General features: G+C 46.5%; 8 protein-coding genes across 8 annotated transcripts; 5 read left to right on the top strand and 3 right to left on the bottom strand.

Moving 5' to 3' along the window:
- The first annotated feature begins 1,878 nt into the window (after positions 1 to 1,878).
- POJ06DRAFT_258358 (uncharacterized protein) lies at positions 1,879 to 3,495 on the top strand. The gene has a single exon (XM_056188262.1). The coding sequence runs from the start codon at positions 2,055 to 2,057 to the stop codon at positions 3,069 to 3,071; it is 1,017 nt and encodes a 338-aa protein (XP_056042376.1). The 5' UTR covers positions 1,879 to 2,054; the 3' UTR covers positions 3,072 to 3,495.
- Positions 3,496 to 6,115: 2,620 nt separating this feature from the next.
- On the top strand, positions 6,116 to 7,276 carry POJ06DRAFT_296652 (uncharacterized protein; the record flags this gene model as incomplete). Its single annotated transcript, XM_056190557.1, has 3 exons — positions 6,116 to 6,259; positions 6,326 to 6,555; positions 6,640 to 7,276. Exons 1-3 carry the CDS (start codon positions 6,203 to 6,205, stop codon positions 7,274 to 7,276), a joined length of 924 nt encoding a protein of 307 aa, XP_056042377.1. The 5' UTR covers positions 6,116 to 6,202.
- A 4,863-nt stretch (positions 7,277 to 12,139) lies between these two features.
- Positions 12,140 to 13,134, top strand: POJ06DRAFT_213269 (uncharacterized protein; the record flags this gene model as incomplete). The annotated part of the gene is made up of 2 exons (XM_056185481.1): positions 12,140 to 12,652; positions 12,729 to 13,134. The coding sequence occupies 2 exons, from the start codon at positions 12,140 to 12,142 to the stop codon at positions 12,951 to 12,953; spliced, it is 738 nt and encodes a 245-aa protein (XP_056042378.1). The 3' UTR covers positions 12,954 to 13,134.
- Positions 13,135 to 14,480: 1,346 nt separating this feature from the next.
- Positions 14,481 to 14,821, bottom strand: POJ06DRAFT_258363 (uncharacterized protein; the record flags this gene model as incomplete). Its single annotated transcript, XM_056188263.1, has 1 exon — positions 14,481 to 14,821. A coding segment is annotated over one exon (235 nt), but the record flags the coding sequence as incomplete, so codon positions are not given.
- A 1,198-nt stretch (positions 14,822 to 16,019) lies between these two features.
- POJ06DRAFT_181990 (uncharacterized protein) lies at positions 16,020 to 16,496 on the bottom strand (the record flags this gene model as incomplete). Its single annotated transcript, XM_056184752.1, has 1 exon — positions 16,020 to 16,496. A coding segment is annotated over one exon (477 nt), but the record flags the coding sequence as incomplete, so codon positions are not given.
- Positions 16,497 to 18,014: 1,518 nt separating this feature from the next.
- POJ06DRAFT_258364 (uncharacterized protein) lies at positions 18,015 to 19,133 on the bottom strand. The gene is made up of 2 exons (XM_056188264.1): positions 18,945 to 19,133; positions 18,015 to 18,892 (listed from the first exon to the last, which is right to left on the bottom strand). The coding sequence occupies exons 1-2, from the start codon at positions 19,089 to 19,091 to the stop codon at positions 18,212 to 18,214; spliced, it is 828 nt and encodes a 275-aa protein (XP_056042381.1). The 5' UTR covers positions 19,092 to 19,133; the 3' UTR covers positions 18,015 to 18,211.
- A 2,430-nt stretch (positions 19,134 to 21,563) lies between these two features.
- POJ06DRAFT_282794 (uncharacterized protein) lies at positions 21,564 to 22,129 on the top strand (the record flags this gene model as incomplete). Its single annotated transcript, XM_056190060.1, has 4 exons — positions 21,564 to 21,603; positions 21,642 to 21,732; positions 21,767 to 22,041; positions 22,113 to 22,129. The coding sequence occupies 4 exons, from the start codon at positions 21,564 to 21,566 to the stop codon at positions 22,127 to 22,129; spliced, it is 423 nt and encodes a 140-aa protein (XP_056042382.1).
- A 352-nt stretch (positions 22,130 to 22,481) lies between these two features.
- POJ06DRAFT_292611 (uncharacterized protein) lies at positions 22,482 to 23,572 on the top strand (the record flags this gene model as incomplete). The annotated part of the gene is made up of 2 exons (XM_056190401.1): positions 22,482 to 22,949; positions 23,279 to 23,572. Exons 1-2 carry the CDS (start codon positions 22,776 to 22,778, stop codon positions 23,570 to 23,572), a joined length of 468 nt encoding a protein of 155 aa, XP_056042383.1. The 5' UTR covers positions 22,482 to 22,775.
- Positions 23,573 to 23,797: the final 225 nt, after the last annotated feature.

Genomic DNA, 23,797 nt, shown 5'->3' on the forward strand with positions numbered 1-23,797 from the left:
CGGAGCCTCAATGAGAGGACATTTTAGTGACCACGTCACAGAAGGGTTAGTGATACTACCACTAAATCGAGGTTCTACAGAGAGCCCTAGCGAGAAGCAAAAGAGGAGGCGCGCTTACCGTGGCGGGACAAATAAGTCCTAACATCTTGAACGCACAACCGTCACTGCATTGAACTATAAATTTGTATGTGCGCAGTTTTACGTGCACTTACTCTCTACTAACCCCTTATTAATTAGTTTTGAGTACGATACCCGTATTCAGCCGAAAGCAAAGGGTTTGGGTTTGATGTTTACGAAACGCTCTCCGTCACTAGTAATTTGTTGGCATAAGATATGCAGCTATAAAATGTAACTCACAATGCAAAAAGGAAGAACTAACAGTAAACAACAAATTAATGAGACAAGCAAGCAAAATACAAAATGCGACATTATTTGCAACAAAACAAAATTAGAGACGACATTATTTACAAAACGAAATATATAAACAACATTTACTGAGGTGGCTGTTCTACTACAGCTCCTCGCAGCTCTCGCAGCAGTACCACACATGAGCGCTGATCATATCCGCCGTCCACCCTGGTATCTTGCACCGTTTCCGCGCTCGGGAGTCCCCGGGTGGGTTGTGCGCAGTACATCTAGAATTGTCCTGCTTGCCTCTGAATTTTCCAGGACAGGTGTCTAGGCCACAATCTTGACAATGGCGTCTTCTTCGCTTACATTTCGCTGTCTCCCGCACGCTCGATACCGATGTGACAATCTTCGCACCCTGGCAAAACGCTTAGAATATATTTGCTCGCTAGAGCAACGCTATGAATACATACCTCCGGTATAACAACAGGAGCGGGATCGATCACTGGCACGGCGGCTGGTAACGATAGCTGAGATGAACCCATGCACTAACTGTCTTGTAGCTCCCGATACCACGGCCGTGAGCATTTTGTTGGTGTTGACTCTGGCTTCAAGGGCTTTACGGTATGCAACTAGGTGCTCAGGCATATGTACTCTCGCAAATGGTGGTTTGATGTCTTCTCTTACCATCTGCGCTATTTTAGCTAGTGGCTTAAGGCAAAAACTTCATCTTCATTCACATCTGCATCCACATCCTCGGACTCGTCAGATGCTTCTGGACGGTAGTTAGCTTCATCGCGGTTGCTTATTGAACATGGTTCAACTTCAGATTGCGTGGCCCATGTTGCTTTCAGTTTGCTGTTCAGGATCTCTGTAACTCACAAATATTTGCTGGGACTTTTGGCGTGCACTTAATTGAATAATTGCTTAGTCTTTCCATCTCAACGCCCTTTATTTACCTTGAATCCGTGATGAGAATCAAGCGGAATCTCGGCGATACGATACGATATTCAACTTCAATATCGCATAACTATCGTATCGCCTAAATTATCGCCAGGAATTTTCCTCTGGCGATATCGTACCGCCTGTCCAGCCCTATAACTAACAGGTAGATATAATGTAAATAATTTGGAAACGAAACGGAACAATGTGACACTACAATTACAAATGAGGTTAAACTGGCATTATATGGTAACCCTTCAATCTTCAGACTAGTACACTAATGCACACGCCTCATCACCACAAGAAGCACGTGTCCCGACCGGTCGCAAACCGGTCTTCGGTCCCGAGCCCTAACATGGGATAGACACAGAGCGCGAAAATAGAACTTAATATCATAAGATTATTATTAATGCCGAACCCGGACACAGAAATATGCCGTGTCCATTCATAGAATAGTAAGACAATTAGCGGTATGCGGCTAAAGCAATGGAGGGGCGAGTCCGAACTTAGAAAGGCTTCTTATTGGCCGCACTCGACCTGATTGCGTCATGCTATCAGCCAGCCAGCCACTCGGCGGCCAGTGCCCACATAAGCAAGTCGATTCCGCAAGTTCACCGAAATGAAATCGGTTGCGCCAACCTTAACAGCGTGCCCAGCCCTCATTGAATTCTGTGCTGTCCAAGGTCTCGACACGCCATCCATCCTTAACAGCTGCAAATCTTTACTATGTCCTAGACTGAAATTTGCATCATAGACTGGGAATTATGGCTATGCTACTTTTGAGTCAAACCTCCATGATTGCATTCGTGACTTTTGCGGTTTCTCTATCCCTTCATGCGAGCGGTTATTGCCGAAAGCTGAAAGCGTCTGAAATCTTGCTCAAGGAATGTCACTCTACGGAATCTCTTCTTTCAGATGCACTGAGCGCGAAATATAAGGTTTCGATAACCACTGACAGTCTTGTCTCATCATACTCGTATCAGAATTCGCCGTATGTTCCATCTGTCCTTATCGGCACCCGTACTCCCAGACAGAAGAGAATGGTTCTCTTTGGCTCGGCGTTGATGATGGTAGAATACGCTATGTTCGGAAGTCTACCAGTTCTTGGTTATGTCAACGGTGAAATCAGCTTCCTAACCATGTCTGTCTTGGTCGTCAGCGCGTCGTTTTTGGCAGTGCTTACTTTATTCGTCATCACTACCACTCTGAAGAGCTCATTCAAAGAGGACGATGCAGCTTGTGCCACTCTCTATTTCAACGTTAAGGACGAGAACTGGGTGGCATCTTCCGACTCGGCGTTATTTAGCTCATCGGAAAGGATGGAGATTGCCATCAAATGGACTAAAGATGTCTGGTTTCAGATTTTGCTCGCAGTACTAGTCTGGAGCTGCGCGCTGACAAATCTTGTCTCCTTGCCGTTGAATGAATGGCACGGTCACAGCAAAGTATCTTGGCCGGACATTATAATCATTGTGTCTGCATTGTCTGTTTGTTCACAATTTTTCTCAGTCGCGATGCAGGTCAGGGTGATAAGACGAACTGCCTCGAGCCTGGAAGTGCAGTTTGCCCATCCAGTCAATGAAAAGGATGCCGACAACGCCGGTGCTGTGACATTTGACGCCCGAATAGTTGTAAGAAAGTTTGCGGACGACATAAAGCAGGCGTTCGCGAAAAGCCGCAAAGAATGCCCGACTGATGCCGGTGTGTATTATGATTTTGCAATTGCAGGGAAGGACGGAGGTCTTGTTTATGGCCGGATAAGAGCCGGAGCACATGTTTAAACATATACTTGAACATAGTTTTGAACTATTGAGGTTAAGGTTATGTCAGTCACATGGACGTTTTATTTTGTGAAATTTGCACTTCGGCACATGGGCGCTTAACATTCTGAATTAGAATTGGTGGCTCGACTATTCGCATGTAAAAATATAGCTAGGGTTCTATAAGCTTGCTCTTTATAGAGGTACTCTGAACAGCACAGAACTTTAGCGGATCGAAAATCAATCACGAGCCAACAATTTATAGGTTTGTAAATTGTGCTCTACTTATGATCTTTCTCAGCCAGTAAAGCAAATAAGTATGCGACCGTTGTCGAAATGAAATGGCAAAAATAAGTCAGGAGAGTTACATAAAATTCTTCATCATAATATTTAGATTGTCTTTTAACTAATATCCTGTAACTTAATGTAATGGTTGTCATATAAACGTTAGTTATAGCCCTAAGTAGACATTTGAGATTAAGGTTAGCACATACATCAAAAATTGGAAAAATTTATTTTATTTAAGACTTTCCTATCCGTATTTTTATTTTTATTTTAAATTTAAATGTAACAAATATAATGAGATAACTTATAGCTAAAGGTCAATGTGCAGAATTTTTCTATTTTAATTTTTATAAAGGGTTGCTAAATCCCTCTAATTGACGAAATCTACCGCGGGTGTGTCGTGGTGCCGCTCAAATAATAAAATAAACCCAGCTTTTAACATATAGGCTGCGGTGCTTCCTTGCAAAGAAAGAATTTTGATTAAATAACGCCGCAGTTCGGTTGAATTAGTCGGCATCGAAAATGCGCCGTCCTGGTGAGTTTAATACATTTATTCTTCAATAAGAGGTCTAAGAAATTGGACGTTGATAAAGAAATTCGCTCTCAGCAGCCTGGATGCACCTGGAAGACCTTCAATTCAGTTAGAGGGTGAGTTTAATACATTTATTCTTCAATAAGAGGTCTAAGAAATTGGACGTTGATAAAGAAATTCGCTCTCAGCAGCCTGGATGCACCTGGAAGACCTTCAATTCAGTTAGAGGGTCATCTACCAGTAATATGAAGCTTCATCTGCAAAAGCATGGTATTGCAAATAGCGTTAGTGTTTCAGCTCCCGGACAAAGATCAATTAGTGCTATTTGGAAACACAGAGCTGAGAGGCTGAGAGCTCTCATCAGGCAAGGCTTGAAAGAAATCTCCTCCGATGGACGGTAACAGAGTTGCAGCCGCTCCCTCCTTTTGTTCTTCTTTTATTTTCGTTTAATTACGGGTCATTTTTTTCAAGTAATCCGCTGCAAAGTGCCAAAGTGTGTTAAAAAAGTAGAGCCAAAGTCTTACTTGGCCGAACCCTTTAACGTGATAAAATGAATATTTTAGGAGATTCATCGAGTAAACCGACCATTCCTCTTTGGGACTAGCATAAGTAGACTTCAGTACCCCTCCGCCGAAAGTCAGTACCTCACCCAGACTTATCTAAACCCGGTCTACGCGGACACAAACTGAACGCATCCATGCGGAGATTAAGGCAAAGACGGGAACAATCAGGGCGTCACTCTCCCCGCAAGTATTACTACTATCATGGATCCGGCTGCAATTTACTTTCCCACGACGAGCAATCCCTATGATTTATGCATTGGCATGGCCTCCGAGTCAGAAGGTAGAGCCAGAGCCTTTGTGAACACGCGTGCAATCAACAACTTCGCACTAAAATGACGTCGTGAATCACAAAGATCAGGCACTATTGCTTGTCTGAAAATGCAGCAGAAAGCCTCTCAATACCGGTAACCTCGCACTGGAAGTCGGGACTAAAGGAGACAATGGTCTCACTCGTCACAAATTTGCCCAGAGCACGCTCTGTGACTGTCCATGGAGAGTGCTTTTCCAAAAACAACCCAACGATTCATGGATCCTTACAGAGCTTGTTGACCAACATGATGGACATCAGCTTGACGGCATAAATCCCCATGCTTATCCCGAAAACCGACCACTGAAAGCTGAGGCCAGGGCATCTATGTTCGACCTTGTCCAACACTCCTCAGCATCTCTTAGTACATACGGGTTGTCTTTATTGGGCAGGGATGTATATAATCGAACCTACGATTACTACGGGGGAAATAAGGCCTCGACGGCACGATTCATAGACCTTGCGGGATGAAGGTTACATATAAAGCGTCAAAGTGTCTACGGGCAACACTCTCGAGGAATTGTTCCTTTGCAAGCCTGATTATGTTCAGAGGGCATGTAGGCAGACCGTTATTATCAATGCAACCTACAAGACGAATAAATTCCGCTTGCCACTGGTGAACATTGTAGCTGAGGACAATAACTTGCGCACGGTGAGGATTGCATTGTGCTTTGTCACCAGCGAGCAGGGTCTGGCCCTACCATTGGCGGCTATGCAGGAGCGCTATACAACTACTGTACATTTATTGTACAATCAAATACCTGTTGGGCGATGATAGCGGTGATGCGACAGGAAGGTGTCGACATTGTCCACGAATACTTTAGTAGAGTCCATGGGAAAGGTAGACAGCTGGTCCGTTCGAGATATTGTGATAATACACCACCGATTATAGTGGTGGGCCATCGTTATTCATTTATACAACATTTAACTCATCATACCTTATCTCCTTTATCCTATCATGTGGCCTATCTTATATCCTTTTATATCATATCTCCATATCATATTTCCGTATCATATCTCCGTATCATATCTCCTATCAAACACTCTGTATGCAACAATACCGAGCTCAGTGGCAATGCCTTGTTTATTCGTGGCTATATGCGATCCATAACGGTGCCCGCCCATATTCATTCCTGTACTCTCAAGTGTGGCTTACATGATTTCTTGGCATGTCAGTGCAGAATACAGGCCCAGTGTTCGCCTCCCGCCATGGCTACATTAAAGAGCTGTCTTCCAATGAGTGAATTTTCTAGCTGAAAATTGAATGGACCCTCGAGACGGGGATAACGGCTGTCGCCGGGAGGTATACTTCTTGAGGCTTCACCATGGAAGACCACAGTTCTGCTCCTTAAAAGTGAAAGCTCAAAGCATGATCCAAGAGCTTATCAAATCGAAACACTTTTCTGATTGCGTATAATTTTATGTCCAAGTGATAAACTCTTACCGTTATCGGTCTTCAAGCATAATGGCTAGCAACTACGCCAAAAATCAACCCCCAGGCTTTACGAACCAGATCCGGCGCGTTGCCATACGTCATCAATCATCCAAATCCCTCCAGCAATGCATCAATTGACTGACCAGACAGTAGGCCGGTGGCTCCGTTGGCAAACATATCGCGCAGGAACTGCTCAAGACGGGAAAGCACACTGTGACCGCCTTGACTCGCGCAGGCAGCCAAAGCGAGTTACCCGAAGGCATCCAGCCTGTCCACGTCAACTACGACGATGAGGCAAGCCTGGTGAGCGCTCTCGAAGATCAGGAGTTTCTTATCATCACCTTGTCCGTTATGGCGCCACCGGAAACACAATTGAAGCTTGTGTAAGCTGCCGCCAAGGCCGGTATCAAATACGTGATGCCGAACGTCTGGGGTTGCGACGTCACAAACGAGTCTTTGGTGAACAGCGGGCTGAACTGGGAACGTATTCGCGCCGCCTTCGACGAAATCGAGAAAACGGGAGTCTCGTCGTGGATTGCGCTCATCTGTGGCTTCTGGTACGAGCACAGCGTGGTGCTGGGGCAGGAAGCCTTCGGGTTTAATTTCCCGGAGAAGAAGTTGACGTTGTACGACGACGGAAACACTAAAATAAATATCAGCACCCAGGTACAGTGTGGTCGGGCCGTCGCTACATTATTGAGCCTAAAGGTGTTTCCCGAGAATGAGCATGACCAAAGCCTGACGGTGAGTAGCTGGCTGAATAAGCCTGTGTATATCTCCAGCTTCTTGCTCAGTCAGAACGATATGTTTGAGAGTTGGAAACGGGTCACGGGCGATGAGGGTGATGACTGGACGATCGAGTACGAGCCCACCGGTGAGCGATATCAGAAGGGACTGGAACGTTTGAAGAAAGGCGATCTGAGGGGTTTTGTTCAGGCTATGTACTCGCGTGTCTTCTTCCCCAACGGAGATGGCGATTTTGAGCACAAGCATGGCCTGGCCAACTCGATTCTTGGTCTTCCGACGGAGGATCTGGATGAGCAAACCAAGAACGCCAAGGATATGGTTGACCGCGGATACAGCTATATGACGAACCGTAACTAGCAACTGTATTGGCCTGGTCACATAGACATAGACAGTCTGTGTGTTTGTGTGTAATTCATTTTACCCGACCTCTCTCCCGTGGGGGATATGGAGGTTCCCACAACTATAGCTATAACCTCACTGATCTATTTAAAATAATCTATTAAATGAAAACAACTTTAGTACCTCAGGTCTTCATATATATCCCCCACCACATTATGGAAGCTCACAGCTATGGAAGCAATTTTACGTAAGTGTCCCAGCCGCCGTGATGACCAACACAATGTGAGATCTCACCCGAAACACGCGCAATGATTGGCTGACGTCCAATAATGACCCATGTCTAGTATGCCATGCCAGCAAATGGCGGGAGAATTGTAATTGAGCCCCAGAGTGATTGTACGATTTGTAATCTCGGCTTTTGAATGTCGGGCGACGAAGAGGGTCTTACAAATCGATTTTTAAAGTCAGAGTGTATGTTGATAGAGTTGAATGTATTGGCCGTCTCTATCGCAACCAATTAAAGAGCCATGGTGTGTGACTATACAACGCTGGATCGGTCCTTCTATCCCAGGGCTAGTTTGTGGAGTGGTATATAGTACCATTGACAAGCTTCATCATCATCAAAGACCACTGCTTCAAATATAAGAAGGATTAACACAAAGACAAATTCTGGATATACCTGACATAATGGCTACTACAAATACCGAATGGCCGTCCACACCAATCCCTCAACCTGTCAAAGATCCATGAACTTGTCGATACCAAGGCCAAAGAGGCCTGTCGACGACGGCCTGGACATCTTCGCGGCGAAAGGGCAAATTGTAGTTAACAAGCGCACACTATCAATGGGGCAGCAGGTAGGCGTTTTTTGCCCTACTCTAAAGTCGAATCAATTTGCAAATCGAAACTGACACGCACGCGTATCCACGAAACAGCCATAGCAGCAAGCCACCACGAATTAATGGCTCCTCTCAAGTCTCAAAGGCCATCGTCACCAGATCCACTAGGTCTACAAGTGCAACGCGGCGGCAAGCGATCTGCTCTTGATCGGTAGCTTGGAATGGTACTTGCATGACGGGCGAACACTTGGGGAAGAGTTTGCTGCGAGATTTGTCATGGAAAATGCGAGTTCGGAGGAGCCCCGGTTGAGGTTTTTCAGGGCTGGTCAGTGAGAATTCCTGCTTCGCATGATGGTCATTTGGTTACAGGCTATGGTTTACTGATGCTGTTCCGTATTGATAGGAGGGGCCCAGGGACCAGCTGGCCCGTAGTCCACGGTTGAAGCAGGCTCGGAGGGGTCCCCGTACCTGGCACCTCAGCCAGGCACCTAGCCAGGGATATTAAACTAAACCTTCTAAGGTTAGAAAAATTATAAGTCTAAGATTCATTAAATATTAACGAAAAATAAGTGCAGATCGGGATATGGTCCGTAGTCCACGGTTGAAGCAGGCTCGGAGGGGTCCCCGTACCTGGCACCTCAGCCAGGCGCCTAGCCAGGGATATTAAACTAAACCTTCTAAGGTTAGAAAAATTATAAGTCTAAGATTCATTAAATATTAACGAAAAATAAGTGCAGATCGGGATATTGCTGTACACAACCACATCATTGCAGTCTCGATCTTGGTTTCTGATGTCCGTCGTACAAGCAGTTCTTACTCGATCCCATGACACTAAGCTGTTGTGAGCGTTCAGGCCCTTTACGATTTATTGTCTTGGGGACTGTGTGTTACTAAAAATGAGGTCAATGCACCCTTGAACTCGGGAGGCGGTGCTAATCCCAAAGTTCGAATACTTTCGTACTTGGATTGGTAAAATCCATAACCACCATTTGGCCACACAGAATTGCCTTTTGAAAGTCCGGGGGGCTTACAAGGGAGCAAATACCACTAGGGTGTTGTCCATGGCCACTTTAGCGCTATGTATGTATCCTCCGTCGCTCAATGTCTCGATGAATTTTGCGGTTGACGTCCCTTACTTCTATCATTTCCTAGGGTTGATAACGCAGTTGGCTAGCCGGATTTCCCGCAAGTGGATACCCGCGGGCCATAATTTGGAACCAGATATGAAAGAAGTTGCGGCGGCGTAGTCCCCCGAGTATGATCAGGAGAATTTCTGGATCCGATGCATCGCGTTACCGGACGCCAGAAGTAGGTGCTGCCAGTCCTTGAGTCTTTGAGACTGATGTAGTTCACATTCTCGAGAGCAAGTGACTCGATATTGGGGTATGGACGCAGTACTGTCGGTAAGTGAGGAAGGATGGGAGTCAGGTAGGTCTAAACAAGCTTATTGAATGCCAGACGGAGTGGAGCCTGACGTCGGGGTACAGATACCAAAGTTGACGTAAGAGACAATGACGTTAATACGAATAATACCAACGTTTAGATCTGTTGAGGCCAACGAACTCACATCGCTGCACAGTTTAAACATGTCAAATCCAGAGCATGGGCTCTGCTTTATGAACGTCGTGGTGGTCTGTGACTACGTAGGCGAATATGCCATTCAAAATCTCTTCCGGTAGTGTGTGAGCCGGAGCGTTTCACCCCTGACCCTGACTAGCATGGCGGCCGAAGACGACGCCTACTTCAGCGGCTCCGTTGCGGGAGATGATGCAATGAAAAAGCGACGTTGCCGACATCAGCTGACGGATGTCGACATGGATACGCCGAACCGCCGGTCTGCTGTCATGGAACTGAGAAGGCGGTGGCCATGGGAGTGCCAGACCGCGGGCCAGCAGTCGACTGGGCAAGCTGAGATCCAGCCGAAACCGCGGAGTAGCAGCAAATGGAGAGTAGTTCTGTAGAACGTCCAGAGTGCTATTCGAAAGCGCGATACGTCGCGTCGGAAGACGAGAGGAGCAACGAGTGAAGAGACTCAGGACAAGGCAAGCGACCGCGGGGATCGAGGCCGCAACTGCACAGGGGCTGCTCGCCGCAGATTAGTGCCGCGACATTGTGCAGTAGAACCTTTTAAGCCGATTCGCAATAATCTGATAACTCCGTTAAGTAGATCTGTTTTTGTTGTAAAAATTCGTTTCACGGCTATCAACCCATTTCACTAAATCGATAACCTGAAATGAAAGTGACTGTAACATTACATCGGCTTACCGTGGTTCCTTGCAATGTTGAATTCGTTGTGCTTCGGGCCGGACTTGAACGGACTTAGCTGCTGCTCTGACTGTGACGTCATTGTGTTTGCCTGACCCTATACAGTCAAACCTCGCTATCACGATCCTCGATCCCCGATATAGCGATGAAGTCTGGTGCCGTAATTCTGAAAAACAGTCCCCTACCAGCGTAATGTCAACAACTACACGCTCCATCGATTGTTCTAAAGTCGTTTCATCAGCCTAACAGATGGTGTCCTCACAATGTCGACTTCAAAACCAACATTCAACCCTCTCCCTGCCTGGTCAGAACCCCTTTGCATCACTCCAGAGTCAAGGGTACGCTATTTACGAACACTGCTTTCGGATAAGTCGCAAGAATATCAGCACAAGAATATCTTGTTCCTGATTCACTTGTATGAAACTAGCCAACTAAGCGAGTTGCGGCCAGGGAAAGTCACCTGGATTTTTGACCGGACAATTGTGGATGATATGCCCAAGCAGATCCCTAAAGGTTCAGCTGTTTGGGCCGAGGTTTACCTTTGTTTCTATTACTATAGCTTAATATACTTATACTTCACTTCTAGAGTATTGGTCTTCAGCTTTAAAGTGACATCATGAAAAGAATTGCCCGTGATGATGTCCGAGCCGCTGGACGCAGTGACGTCAGAGGGAGCGCGGTAAATGTGCGGCTCACTGCTGCACCGATGGCCCTCAGGAGCTGACTCCTGACAATCCCCGAGCTGCAGGGCTCCTGCGACCTAACGTCACTCTCTAGCTCATACAATTCAAAATAACTCACACGCCCACCCACCAGTTATATTCCTGGAAACACTCCATATGTGACTAACTAATGTTCTATATCTGACATCATGCTACATTATTTTCGCCAAGTCATAACCGTCATTGGCCATTCTCGAGGAATAGCCTCCAATACCTCTTGCAATCGATACTGGGCTCACCCTTGCCGGGAAGAGTAGATTTTGCTGAACACTGATCGATAATAACATCGGAGAGGTGCGCCCGGCCACACTGGGAACATTTGCTTTCGCAAATATTTTATGCTCTTCCTCCTCAAATCCCGATTCTTTCTGAGAGCTGTATTACGAGTATGCGATCAGACATCATATACAGATAAGTATCTAGGTCGTAATATTAATCTCCAACACAATCGACCCAATAAACAGAACAAATCACTTTACACGATAAATGACGATGCTTCCCAGAACTCCACCTGCCACAGGCCAATGGGCCAACTAGCCTATGACACCCAGGTGCCTATTGTCTACGGCCGGCAAAGACGACGACGACAAGCTCGACCCCGTCAACGCACCTCCCACCGCGTCTTTACCCAGCACGACCATATCAGATGACCACTGGATTTCCTCTTGGCCTTCGTAAGCAAGTATCAGCTCACGTCCGTAGTATTCGATCAACGCTGTCCAGCGCGATGCGCTCCCGTACGCGATCGCAAAGTTGTGCACATTCTCGGACGAGCCTGCTTCATTGGACCCGTACATGATCTGCCAAGCACTATTGTGTACAAACTCAATTCTTTTTCCTTGCCCCTTGAAACCATTGGAGCAGTAGGCCGTCGTTAGTGATCGTCCGAGTCTACATGAAGGCGTTGGTCTGAAGGGTATATATATAGTTTGCAAAATCTCGAACATTCAAGCATTACTTCCACAAGCTTGGGCTTCTATCATTAGCTTTCGCAGCAATTCAAGGCTGCTTCTTCATATTCTTCAAGTTGAAAAGGCTTTTCAACTTGTCCCAAAATGCGTATCCCGTCCCTACTGCTAGCCATCCTCACTCTCCTATCCCTTACCACCGCACATGCTCTCTTCCCCCGCGCCGTCGAAGACGGTCCCTGCACGGGTGCCGGCGGCGCACCAGGCGTCTGCATCCCGACAGCAAGTTGCACCTCTGCCGGTGGGCTGTACATCTCCAACGCGTGCCCCGGGACCCCTGAAGATATCAAATGCTGCACAAAGTCGTCCTGCAGCAGCAACGGGTCGTGCAAATGGACGAGCCAGTGCTCCCCGCCGTCGACCACGTTGACAGGCCTGTGTCCCGGTCCAGCGGAATTCAAGTGCTGCGTTCCGGGCGACTCAGGCGGAGGCTATCCGACGCCCGAGTTCCCGGTCGTGGGCGCGTGCAAGGCGATGGCTGTGCAAGGCGCGAAAAAGATCGTTGCGGGCAATCCGGGTGAGGTTAGGCAGATTTATTGCATTAGAGATTGTGCCTGCCCCGGGACTTCGGATCATTGCTGTGGAATGGCGACGGATATGGTAAGTTGATCCACCTTCCCTTTCCACAGAATAGGACGACTCGTTTCATGAGTGGAGCTGACTGTCGAGGCTACAGATGTGCTCTCCTGCTGGTGGTGTGAGAACCGAGTCCGGCCTGGCCATCGCGGAGTGGGTCATGAACCACCGCGCCGAGCTCAGTCTCAAGTATGTCATCTGGGGCCAAAAGATCTGGAATCCATCAAGGGATGTGGTCGTGCCGTGGTCGCAGTGGCGGCCGATGGAAGACAGGGGTTCCATCACGGCGAATCATTGGGATCATGTTCATGTCAGCTATAATTGATGTCCCTGATCTTGGTCTGCATGAGATGGACTTGGAGCTGCCGAGACGGCATGAGATTGAGAGCGAGGACTTGGAGAAAATATGGAGGGTGGAGTCTAGGCTGTTCCTGTACAAGACAGACATGATGGTGACGATACGGAAAACGGGAGAGGGCGTGAAATGAGAATTGGATGGTCAGGACAACAGTAATGGAAATTTATTGGGACTTAACTACTTTATGGTGGTCGTTGAGCTCCGGTGGTAACGGTTCTCAAATTTTCCTTGCCCCCGAGCTGCCGAGCTCCGGCGGACCCGTACACGATCATCTCATTTTCTCCTGACGCAAGTGTTTGGTCATTGGTTCCAAACAACTTAGGCATCGCAGTATTGACTGAGTTTCGTTGTTGAAGTTTTCTGAGCTGAAACTTTTTGATTCGACAATCTTTTTCTTCGTGATATTTCATACCGCAATGGTTGCACGTCATTGACTTTGCTGACGTGTTATTGATCTTCTTGTGCCTGTTGGGCTTAAACTTTTTCTGTCCAGGCCTAGGGATGCGCACCTCTGACTTTGAAGAACTAGAATCAGAGGCAGCATAAGCAGAATTGACTAAGCCTTTGGCCAGAGTCTGCCGCTGTAATCTGAAGTGAGTCAACGTGGCGAACATCTGGTCGATTGTCATGTCCTTTTCGGTTACCAAAGATGGCAACGCGTCACTGTAAAATGGTGTCAGCGAGCGGATAAACACTTCTATGAACATTGCAGGGTCAATGTCCATCTTTGCCACCTTAAGTTGTTCTCTCAGGTGCATCGTGTAGTGAAAGTGTTTCTCGAGTGTGACGCCTCTTTCATCTGTGCAGTGTATTACTTGCACATGAGCTGCGGCTTATGCGCCGCCCAGATCAGAGCAAACTCATGCTCAAGATAGCTCCACACATCTTTAGCCTTTTCATAGTCAAAGAATATTTGTATGCGCTCTCCATGTTGACTAGCAGTGCAGCCACTGCATTTTCATTCTTTAACTTCTCCTCAGCTGACAGCTCTATGACAGGTTTGTCATATGTAAGTGCCTCGGCGAGGCGCAACGTTCGTAGATGTATCTGCATGTCCTGTTTCCAAGACATATAGTTTTCTTCACCACGGAGCTTTGCAAAGTCACCGTAAAAGCTTGACTTTGTTGACATGGACTGTGTATTCGTTGATTGATTCATTGTTGTTATGTCCTCAGGGCTAATAACCTTTTGCGATACGATAAATTTTATATGAGCAAGTGGAAGTGAACAACAATAAGGGTGCTGTGGTGATCCGTTGATCCTACTTCTTGATCATCCGGTCCCAAGGGAATTAAGAGGTCTTTAAATATACAAGAATTTGCACTCTGGGAAATAGCCTTTCTGTGACCCAATCTGAACGTCGCCGATGATTGATCATTTGACAATTCATGTCGTAACTGCTGATCTTTAACTAGTAGTGATCTTCAATTACATCAGCTGTAACGGGAAGACTCAAGAGCACGGACTCGAGGAGTGACGGACTGGACTAGAAGGCAAACTTGAATAAACAAATTTATTACAAGAATACAAGACTTCGTGCTTGACCTGACAGCGAGGACAAACCCCTCTTTTTATGCTCTGTCAGGCGTCTACTAACCTATGTACACGTAGAACACACGCAAAAGCACGCAAACCCAAAGACAACAAACGCGCAACGCAAGCAAGAGACCAACAAAACCAAGACGACAACGTACGAGCAAGAGACCAACAAAGAACACACCACCCGACGAGGGGCACCAACCAACAACCCAACCCCCCAACGCAATCTCCCTCGCCGCTCCCCCGCACGCCGCACGCCGCACGCCGCACACCGCAAGCGCGGCACTGTCCATTACTTCAGCAGGTGATGTTACCACGCAATGTATCAAGCAACGATGATCAATCATCAGACTCTTGCTGACGTCAGTCAGAAGAAAAATGGAGTCTCATGTCCAAGAGCACATTATCATGAGACCCGGATGGTAACTGTAATATCCCATCGTTCTGCAGAATTGTCTCGGTCTTGTTTGTAAGGCCATCGCCTTTCTTACGATGGTGCGGCTCAAGTGTGGTTCAGAGTTAATGCTCAATAGGCTTCAAAGGCCTAACTCGTGCTTTCCCACTAGTCTGTTCAAGGTTTAGCCACATGCTATCAGCAAAACTTCGATCGTCAGATCTGCCTTTTGCTGTGCCGAGTTATACTCTGGTCTCTGAGTGTTACTTTCCTTATGTGCACCTATTTACTCTATTGAGTATATAGTTGATATTTCAACATCAATGTACCATTCCGCCTCCTGATGGCCATTGGACACCAGCGCAGCACTTTCAAACGCTGTCATTGCGTGTTCAGGTTTTCTGGATCTGTCTGTGTCGTATTTTACCGACTGCAGACTTTGATGCTTATTCGTAGATTCAGCCTGCTGTCGACCAGTTGAATTTTGTTGGTTTCTCCCTAGCATTCGCGACTGCGCGCTTTCATTTCTCTGGATACCAGGCTTCTTAGGTAGCCGACAATCTTTTGCTAAGTGTCCGACCTTCCCACAGTTGAAGCATGCTCTTCCCTCTGACTGTTATCAGGGCTGTAGGCGGATAGGCGGATAGGCGGATAGGCGGATTTGGCGGATATGGCGGATAATCCGTATATTCTTAATTAAATTGAAAAAAGGTCAAAATCGAGCAGGGTTAGGGTCACAGTTAGCCCTAACCCTTAACTTGCACTAGTCCGACAAGAGGATATTCCAGCACTGTCGTACCGGCTCACATGTAGCGGGGATCACCGACCATATAAGTTGCGTCCGCTACAGCGAGTCCATTTAGAAAATTCAAATATCATGTTAGAGAACTTTGCGAAATTTTTTAAGAAATTAGATATATAATAACTATTAATGAATTTTGCAAATTTTTAAAGGCGGATGGCGGATAAAAAGGCGGATGGCGGATGCGGATATGGGAAAATTTGGCGGATATCCGCATCCGCCACAGCCCTGGTCACTGTTTTGCCATCATGGCTAATTCCCCACTGTAGACTTCGGCTTTACCACCTAGTTGACGTGGTCCTTTCAGACCCCACAATCGCTCAGTAATTCGTGCTCCCAGTTCACGAATGGGAATGTTCTCTACCGAGCCTAAGCTCGTAATAGCTCCACCAAATTCAGGAGGAAAGTTATTGAGCATCACTACTTTCCAGAATTCCTCCGCATTCGCTTGCAAATTGAGGAACTCTTTTAGAGTGTCGCACCAGTCTTGAACCCACTTGTCCGGGTTCTGATTCATATTACACTTCCAGTTAAACAACTTATTTACTAGAGCTAACTGGCGAGTTAGAGTAGTCTGCCTGTAACGGCTTTCCATACTCTTCCAAATGGGATGAGCATCCTTAGTGCCCAGCAATCCTGGCTCCTTATCTCCTAAGGTTATAGCCAGGTCCAAGTAAGCCATACTATTCTTCTTAATTATTACAGCGGCATCTTCAATGTTCTGCACGTTGTACATGCCTGCACCGCTGATTATATCCCAGACGCCCCTCTGAATGACAGCGCCTCCAAGTATGCAGCCCACTTCTTGTAATTTTTCCCATCGAACGTCACCAATGTTGGTGGCGCTTGGATTCGTACCAACGGCACACTCCTTTAATCTGCCAGACACGTCAGGCGCTGCAGGGCTCATAACCTGCTGGATGACGGCGGGCGGAATGGCTGACAGGAATGTGTCTATGGTGCATTATATAAGACTAGTCGCGACAACCCTAACCCGAACGGACATATTTCCTAGCACCCTAACCCTCCCTGTTCCTGGCGTAATTTGTGTACCGCTAGCGTATGTATGAGCATGAACCGTATCATTCTCGGGCACGACAATTTGTCTTAATAATGCTCACAATGACTGCAGAGGCGAGATCCGCGTCTGACTTAGGAATAAATAAAGGTAAATAGGAAATGAACTTAGCGTATTATGTTACATTCGCAGTGGTATTTGGGATACATTAGTAAATAACAAAATCACTATCGTTAACTTATGCACGATTATTCCAAGTCGAGATACTGTGGAAGCCTTCGGTGCGACTTGTACTTCTTAGCGGCGAAGATAGCAGTTTTCCCATCTATATTGTGTGCATCTATATGCCGCTATGCATGTCTTGCAAACTTCCACAGACCAAAGCGGAAGTACTCTAGCCCATTTAAAGAACTATAATTTCCCAATACAGTATAGTTACCTAATAGCGTGAACCTTATTCTTTGAGTACCTCGCGGCCATAAGTTGTCCTTTCTCATAGTTAAGAGCTCAGGTACCCCACCAAGTGTACCAGCGACTACCCTTGTAATTTTTGATTTACAGCAATATCACAACGACAGATTATGGAAAATATGTTTACTAACAGTTTGATATATATTTGCAGCGATACAAGTTCAATGTGATGGCGCGCATATGATTTATTGTGGGCTGGTGGTAGACTAGTCTTAATGCCACGAATATTTTCTGCGACTCCATTATCTCTGTCACTAAGAAGATTCTTAGTTTAGTTATGATAGTCCTGGTGGCTGGAGTACGGTAGATATCTCACAAAATATGTTGAGCCCTCTGTTCGGAAAATTCACTCTTAAGGATTTTTGATGATGTCTTTGGGAGTTTAGGATTTAGTCACTAAAGGCTCCCGGCAGTATCACTATTCAGTTTTGGCAATTCACTAAGTGCGCGTATTATGAGACAAGCTTGATTGAAGACCTCTCCCATATGGGGTACAACTGGTAGGTGTAGACAGCCTCCCAATTGCCACTTCGTAAAAGGCTTATTTTCCGCCAAAATGGGAGTGTGTATTACATACAACTCAACGACGGATATACACAAACGTTAAGAACCAGAGAGCTGGAAAATGATTGACATCCACCAGTCTCAGCGGAAATTCTCTGAACAGTGCACAACTCTTAGGACATAAGGGTTAGGGGTCCACTTTTATTGCAGGTCCTGCTGGCACCGTGGAATTTCAACAGAACGGAATACAAATAAGACCTCCGAAACCCGTAGTCGGACACGAATATGAGTTGCGCAAAAAGTTGAAGACGAATAGCAAGCACTTATTTATTATTGCCATTTTGAAAGAAGATCATAATGTTCTAGTGTCCATAGGAAATAATTCGGAAATTGGATGGTCAGTTCAGGTATTCGATTACAAAACCAGTTTGCAATAACACTCTCATGCATGCTGTGAATTAAAAATTGCTACAGACCACTAGGAATCTATCTGAGAGTTAAACACCTTTACGAGCTTCCTGCAGTTTGTTGCTGCAACCATCATTACCAGGAGGAGATTCGTTCTGGTCAACAGCATGCACCCTATTCAACGCCATTCTAAGAGCAAATGCTGAGATTCGTGCAGCGGAGGCCACGTCCTCCACGATGCCATCATCATAATCTTCTTCGTCTTGCAATACTTTGTTAATAACTTCACCAGCCCCGCTTGCATGAAGCACGTTACCGATTGCTAAATGAATATTGAACAGCTCTCCATCAGGTAAATCAATTGCACGACCCTGGGGTCCCAGTCCGAATATGACCTCTTCGCCGTCTTGGCAATGGCTGATATAGGCGCCGCGTGCTTTTCTTGGGTTCACTTTGCGTAAAAAGTACTGCCCATTCAAGTATTCAATCCCAATAAAGAATTGATCGAATCTTAAGTGGGTGTCAGGATCTGTGCAGAATATGTTACTGGGGTGGTTTATGCCCTTCTTTCCGAGAACAGCTTCCACATTAGTACCAGCAAACATAGACAACAATGCTTGCATGGTCGAATAATTGGACAGCATGAATGGCATTATATGAGCAGCTTCAAGTTTCGCAGCTCTGTCAGGATAAGAGTCCAATATATCTTCCGGTGCAGATTCGTCAATTGCCCTGCCGACTGGTGATACGGAACCATCCCTAGCAAGTATCTAGCATTGGTCAGTTGAACCTCGAGAAGGAAAAACACGGTCACGTACTCACCCGAAACCGGACATTTGAGTCTCTGGATGAATTTGAATTGCGCGTTGACGATGAAGATTTCACATTTGCCGAAATCGGCCCGTAGCGTCTTATAGGAAAGAGCAAGTCCTCAAAAACCATGGTTGCCCATTCCAACATTACTCTCATTAGTTCCTTTGACTGCGAGAATTGGACAGCTGCATCCCGCCAAGTAACACCATCGGTCGGTGCAATTCGACCCGACGAGCTGGTGATGTCAAACAGCGACTCTACACCCTCAGCGACTAGGAATTTTGACAGCTTGTTGACTCTACTGCGAAGGAAGACAGTTTCATGCCATAAATTGTCTGCTATTGAATTGGGGCTGCGACCATGATTCAAGAGTGCCAAAGTAAGGCGTCGGCCGTCATACTGTTGATTACCTGCATGAATCAGATAGTCATCGTTTTCCGGCAACAAGTCGCAAATAAGACGGAGAGCATCCAACAAGGGCTTGAAGTCCATAATAACCTCACGGCTCTAGGAACAGAAGACGAAGCTAAACTAAATTACAAGCAAAAGTCACGTAGCGGTCGACAAGAAAACTTGGTTGGTTCTGGATTTCATTTCAAGCGGACGGGAAACAATTAGTGGTAAACAACGGTAATAACGTGGACAAGTCGAGCTCGACCCGAGAGGGCTAGGGTAATGCTCTCTGAGCCCAAGGGCAAGGGCTGAAAGCAAGCGTACTTGCGTCATTCTCACGTCCATATAATTCTGCCGATAGTCCACTCACGATCGGCACCTGTCAAGAGCAATATTTGTGGGCCGAGGAAGTACGGCAACTGGGATGCCCGTAATCATGTACAATCCGCTCCATTTGCACTTGCCTATACCTTTCCGGACTTAAAATTATATTCCCCGCTATATAAAATTATTCTATATCACATATAATCATTGCTACTTGTAATATCTTGCTTGCGCTGTCGTCCTATGTCGGTTGGCGCTGTCGTTGCCAGCAATTCTAACCCTTGACTTCACTCAATCTTTGCCACGGTTTCCACCAAAATGCCCCCGAATACACCCATTTCCTCACAACTTCCCACTCTACCACTTCCAAAACTTAAGTAAAACATATAAAAAAATTCATGCGCCTTCTATATGGTGTACTTCTACTGGCCTTAAATTTTCAGACTAATTTCACCACAATTCGTTGAGTAATAGCAGTTACGACCTTTGCCCATTAATTTATTTCGGGCTGTGGCGTCTTATTTGCGCGTCACATTTGGCGGATATGCTGTAAAGTGCGTATTACTTTTGGCAGATGCCAACCCAGAAGTGTGCATACATTTGCCAGATATGCTTTGGAAGTGCGCAGTTCGTTTTGCGGATATGCTCGACATTGGCATGGCTGCACCGATTCCATGGCTGCAGCAAAATCAGCCCTAGCCCAAGCACGCCAGCACATCGGGGCCGTGCGTTGCTACTCGCCGTCGCCCAACTCGTCGTCCCTCCGCCGCCGTCAGTCCGCCCTAGTCCCAACATACCCTGACCCTTACTACACTCGCTTTCGACGCAGTAGTTGTAGTCGCTCACTGTGTCCGTTGCACGCCATAACGAATAGAAATAAGTATATCATTTGAACCGGCAGATTTGTCTGATTCCGATGCTACGATTTGTATTTAATTTCATCAACCCAAATTTTTGGTGATTTTTTTGCTACTTACCCGGCGTACCTCTGGGGGTCTGTCGGTCCTTGGTTAGTATGGAGAACCACGACCCTGAACGACATTAGGGCCCTAACCCAGGGCGTATTTCCCAATACGGCACGTCTTAAACGGCCGACAAAAATCTCATTTTCGCATTTTCAGATTTAAAGTTCGGCTCGACCAACTTTTGACCTGATTTTATGACCTTTCCCTTTTTGGTCTAGCTTTATCCTCTCGACGACACTATTCTGTTAAGCCCGGAGCAAATTTGCCAAACAGATGGCCGCCAAAACCCAAGAACTTCGCGTAAAATGGTGCCAAAACATGACTTCAATGCATTTCAAGGAAGAACAATACAACCTTGTGGCAGGCTCTACCGGCGCGACGCGATCTCGCGTGTTGCGGTCGGACGCGTCAACGTTCGCTATTATTGGTAATACATCCACATTGTTTGCTACATATAAATGGCCCAGGCAAATTTTTTTAAATATCCCAGCTGATGTCGAAGTCTGGAGAGAGCGTCTTTTCAATCCTCAAGACGGTTTGACTCTCACTAGTAAAGAGTAGGGACAGATAAGAAAATACAGTAGAGTAGAGGCATGACTAAATCATTATATAGATTCAAGAAATACTTTCCATTTGCAGCCAACATATATAAGCGTGCAAAATCGGGACAGTTAAACAAGAATAATGTTAAGGCAGAGTATTATGAGTGCCGCCTTTTTGGAAAGGCTTCTCATGACAAAAAAAATCGCGAACCCCGACGACAAGCCCAGGGCAGGTAATCTGAACGTCTTATGTCGACACACGCCGCGGCGAAAGGAAGGACAATGTCCATTTAGACTAATTGTTCGTGTTACATGTGATGTCAATGAAGTCCCGTTGTCATACCGGTTTGAGCCCAAAGGACAGCACAGTCACGACCTAGAGCGTTCTGATCAGATCAAACGCAATGAGTTTGTTCGAAAGCACTTTTCAGCAGAGGCCCAAAAGTTGTATAGACCCTCAGAAATAATCAAGGCGGCGTCAGAAACTAGATCACTGGAAGGTCGGCAAGTTCTCAAACAAATTGGGGGCAATTTCATTCGTACTCAAGAAGTAATAAACTTACAGTTGAAGGCGTTAACGCAGAATCCAGATGCGCGCCCCCAATAGAAGTATAACTGCTGGAGAAGATATCACCGAAGCTATCGATTTTCTATCGACCCGACCGAACTATTTAGTCCGAAGACTAGCAGTCAGCAATGCTGATGCAGAAATTGACGGCTTCGTATTTGCTGCAAGGGAGAACATCATCAAGCTTCGTCTACGAGGCTACCTGACTCTTTTTGAGAGCACTTACGCTACCAATGCCCATAACTATCCTCTGTTCACTTTCATGGTTCGAGACGAGTATGGGATTCTTATCCCTTGCGCCCATGCAATTAATTGTTCAGAGCGAGAAATCGGATATTGTGTGCAAGGCTTTGGAGACGCTGAAATTGTGGGCCGAGGATTGGAGACCTAGGTACATACTGACAGATGATAGCGCTACCGAGCAGAAAGCCGTTAAAATCTCATTTCCAGGACTTGAAGCTGGTGGGGGAAGAGTGGAGCATCTGCTGTGCAAGGTGCACGCTATGAGAACATTTAAGAGGAGGCTCAATACTGCTGCCACAAAACGCTGCCAGCGACACCTACTTAGTGCATTGGTCTCAAAGACCACGGAAGTCGGGTGTGATAATGAAATCGACCTTGCACTGCGAGCTGCTCCTACCGATCATGAGCGACAGTATATACGAAAGGAATGGAAGGATCGGAAAAAAGTGGGCAGCGTACGCTCGCCAACATTCGGCCATCCTGTTACAGATCGATACGACCAATGGTGTTGAGAATTTCCATAGCGTGATTAAGAAGCACAATAGTGGAAAGTCATTAAGACACAAGTATGTATCCTATCCTATTTCCGCATCTATAGTCGCAGTGTCTAAAAATGCAGATATTCAATCAAGGGCCTTGTGGCACATTTGTTGGCCTTAGGTGAACGCATCCAGGAAGACGCAAAGCGCTCTGCTCAAAACTTCCGAACACAGCATCTCAAGGAAGCCGACGAATTGCCACAGTTGAAAGGTTCCCTTTACCTGTGCAGAAATTGATTGTTGAGGAGCTAGATGCGTTGGCTCATATGGGCGACGATGATCCTGATCGGATCGACGAAGACAATGTACAGTGCGACTGTCTTTTCTTCAGGAAGTACTATCTGCCATGCCGTCATATTTTTCTAGCAGATCGTACGTACGAGATCTTGACGGAAGACCACTGGAACGATTTCGTGGTCATGTTTGCAAACCGTGGTTTCGTGACCAAAAAGGGTTAGCGTCTCGACAGCGTTGTCAAGACCATCCCGCATTCCCATGGTGGGATGTCTTCCCCGCACCTAGCTTCCGACTCCGCAACCAACAGGTCTCGAGACCAATGTTGGGGCACCCCGGAATGGGGTCGCCTGACGTCGGGTAGCATGCTGCGGGATGAGAGCGGGGCTATGACACCAGTCGCCTGGTTGCCCAAGAGAGGAGCGTAGATTTATAAAGGGCAGCAATCTTCCCTTAGATAATAAAAAGGATAATACATGTTTTTAAGATGAACTATCTTTCCGACGAAGAGCTCTTAGACTACTCCGACTGGGAGGACGTCGCCGCCCCTGTTTGTAACAGCCATGGACATGAGCCTTCACGAGAAGGAGATCGTGGCGATATTGGTGCTCCCACTCGGCGTGCACTAACGCTTAAGAAGACCCTTGAAAGGCTACGCAGTCGCTACTACGAGCTTGAGGAGGATAGTGATCCTGACCAGCGGGAAAACCTGATGAATCTCTGGCTTGGATCTCTGCAGAGAGCGAGTGCCGACTTCCTAACCGAAGAAGGCACAACATGTATTATCAATGCTGAACGTGAGCGACGAGAAACTGGTGGTGAGGAGTAGATTGACGGTAGATTGCATGTTAGAAGCTGATTAGAAGCCGATGGCGTGGACTGGCGAATTGTTATATAGTAGCAAAATAAACAAACCTAAGCGAGACTTTTCATACACACTCGCAACCGAGCCAGTTGTGGTGGTTAGGGCCACTTTTAAGGAGGAAAACTCAAAACCAAAATCAGTTTTCTTTCGCATTCAAAATTAGATTTTCGCTTCGTCCACCGACGATTT

The sequence above is a fragment of the Lipomyces tetrasporus genome, assembly GCF_029532465.1.
Source record: "Lipomyces tetrasporus strain NRRL Y-64009 chromosome Unknown POJ06scaffold_8, whole genome shotgun sequence".
Taxonomy (NCBI): domain Eukaryota; kingdom Fungi; phylum Ascomycota; class Lipomycetes; order Lipomycetales; family Lipomycetaceae; genus Lipomyces; species Lipomyces tetrasporus.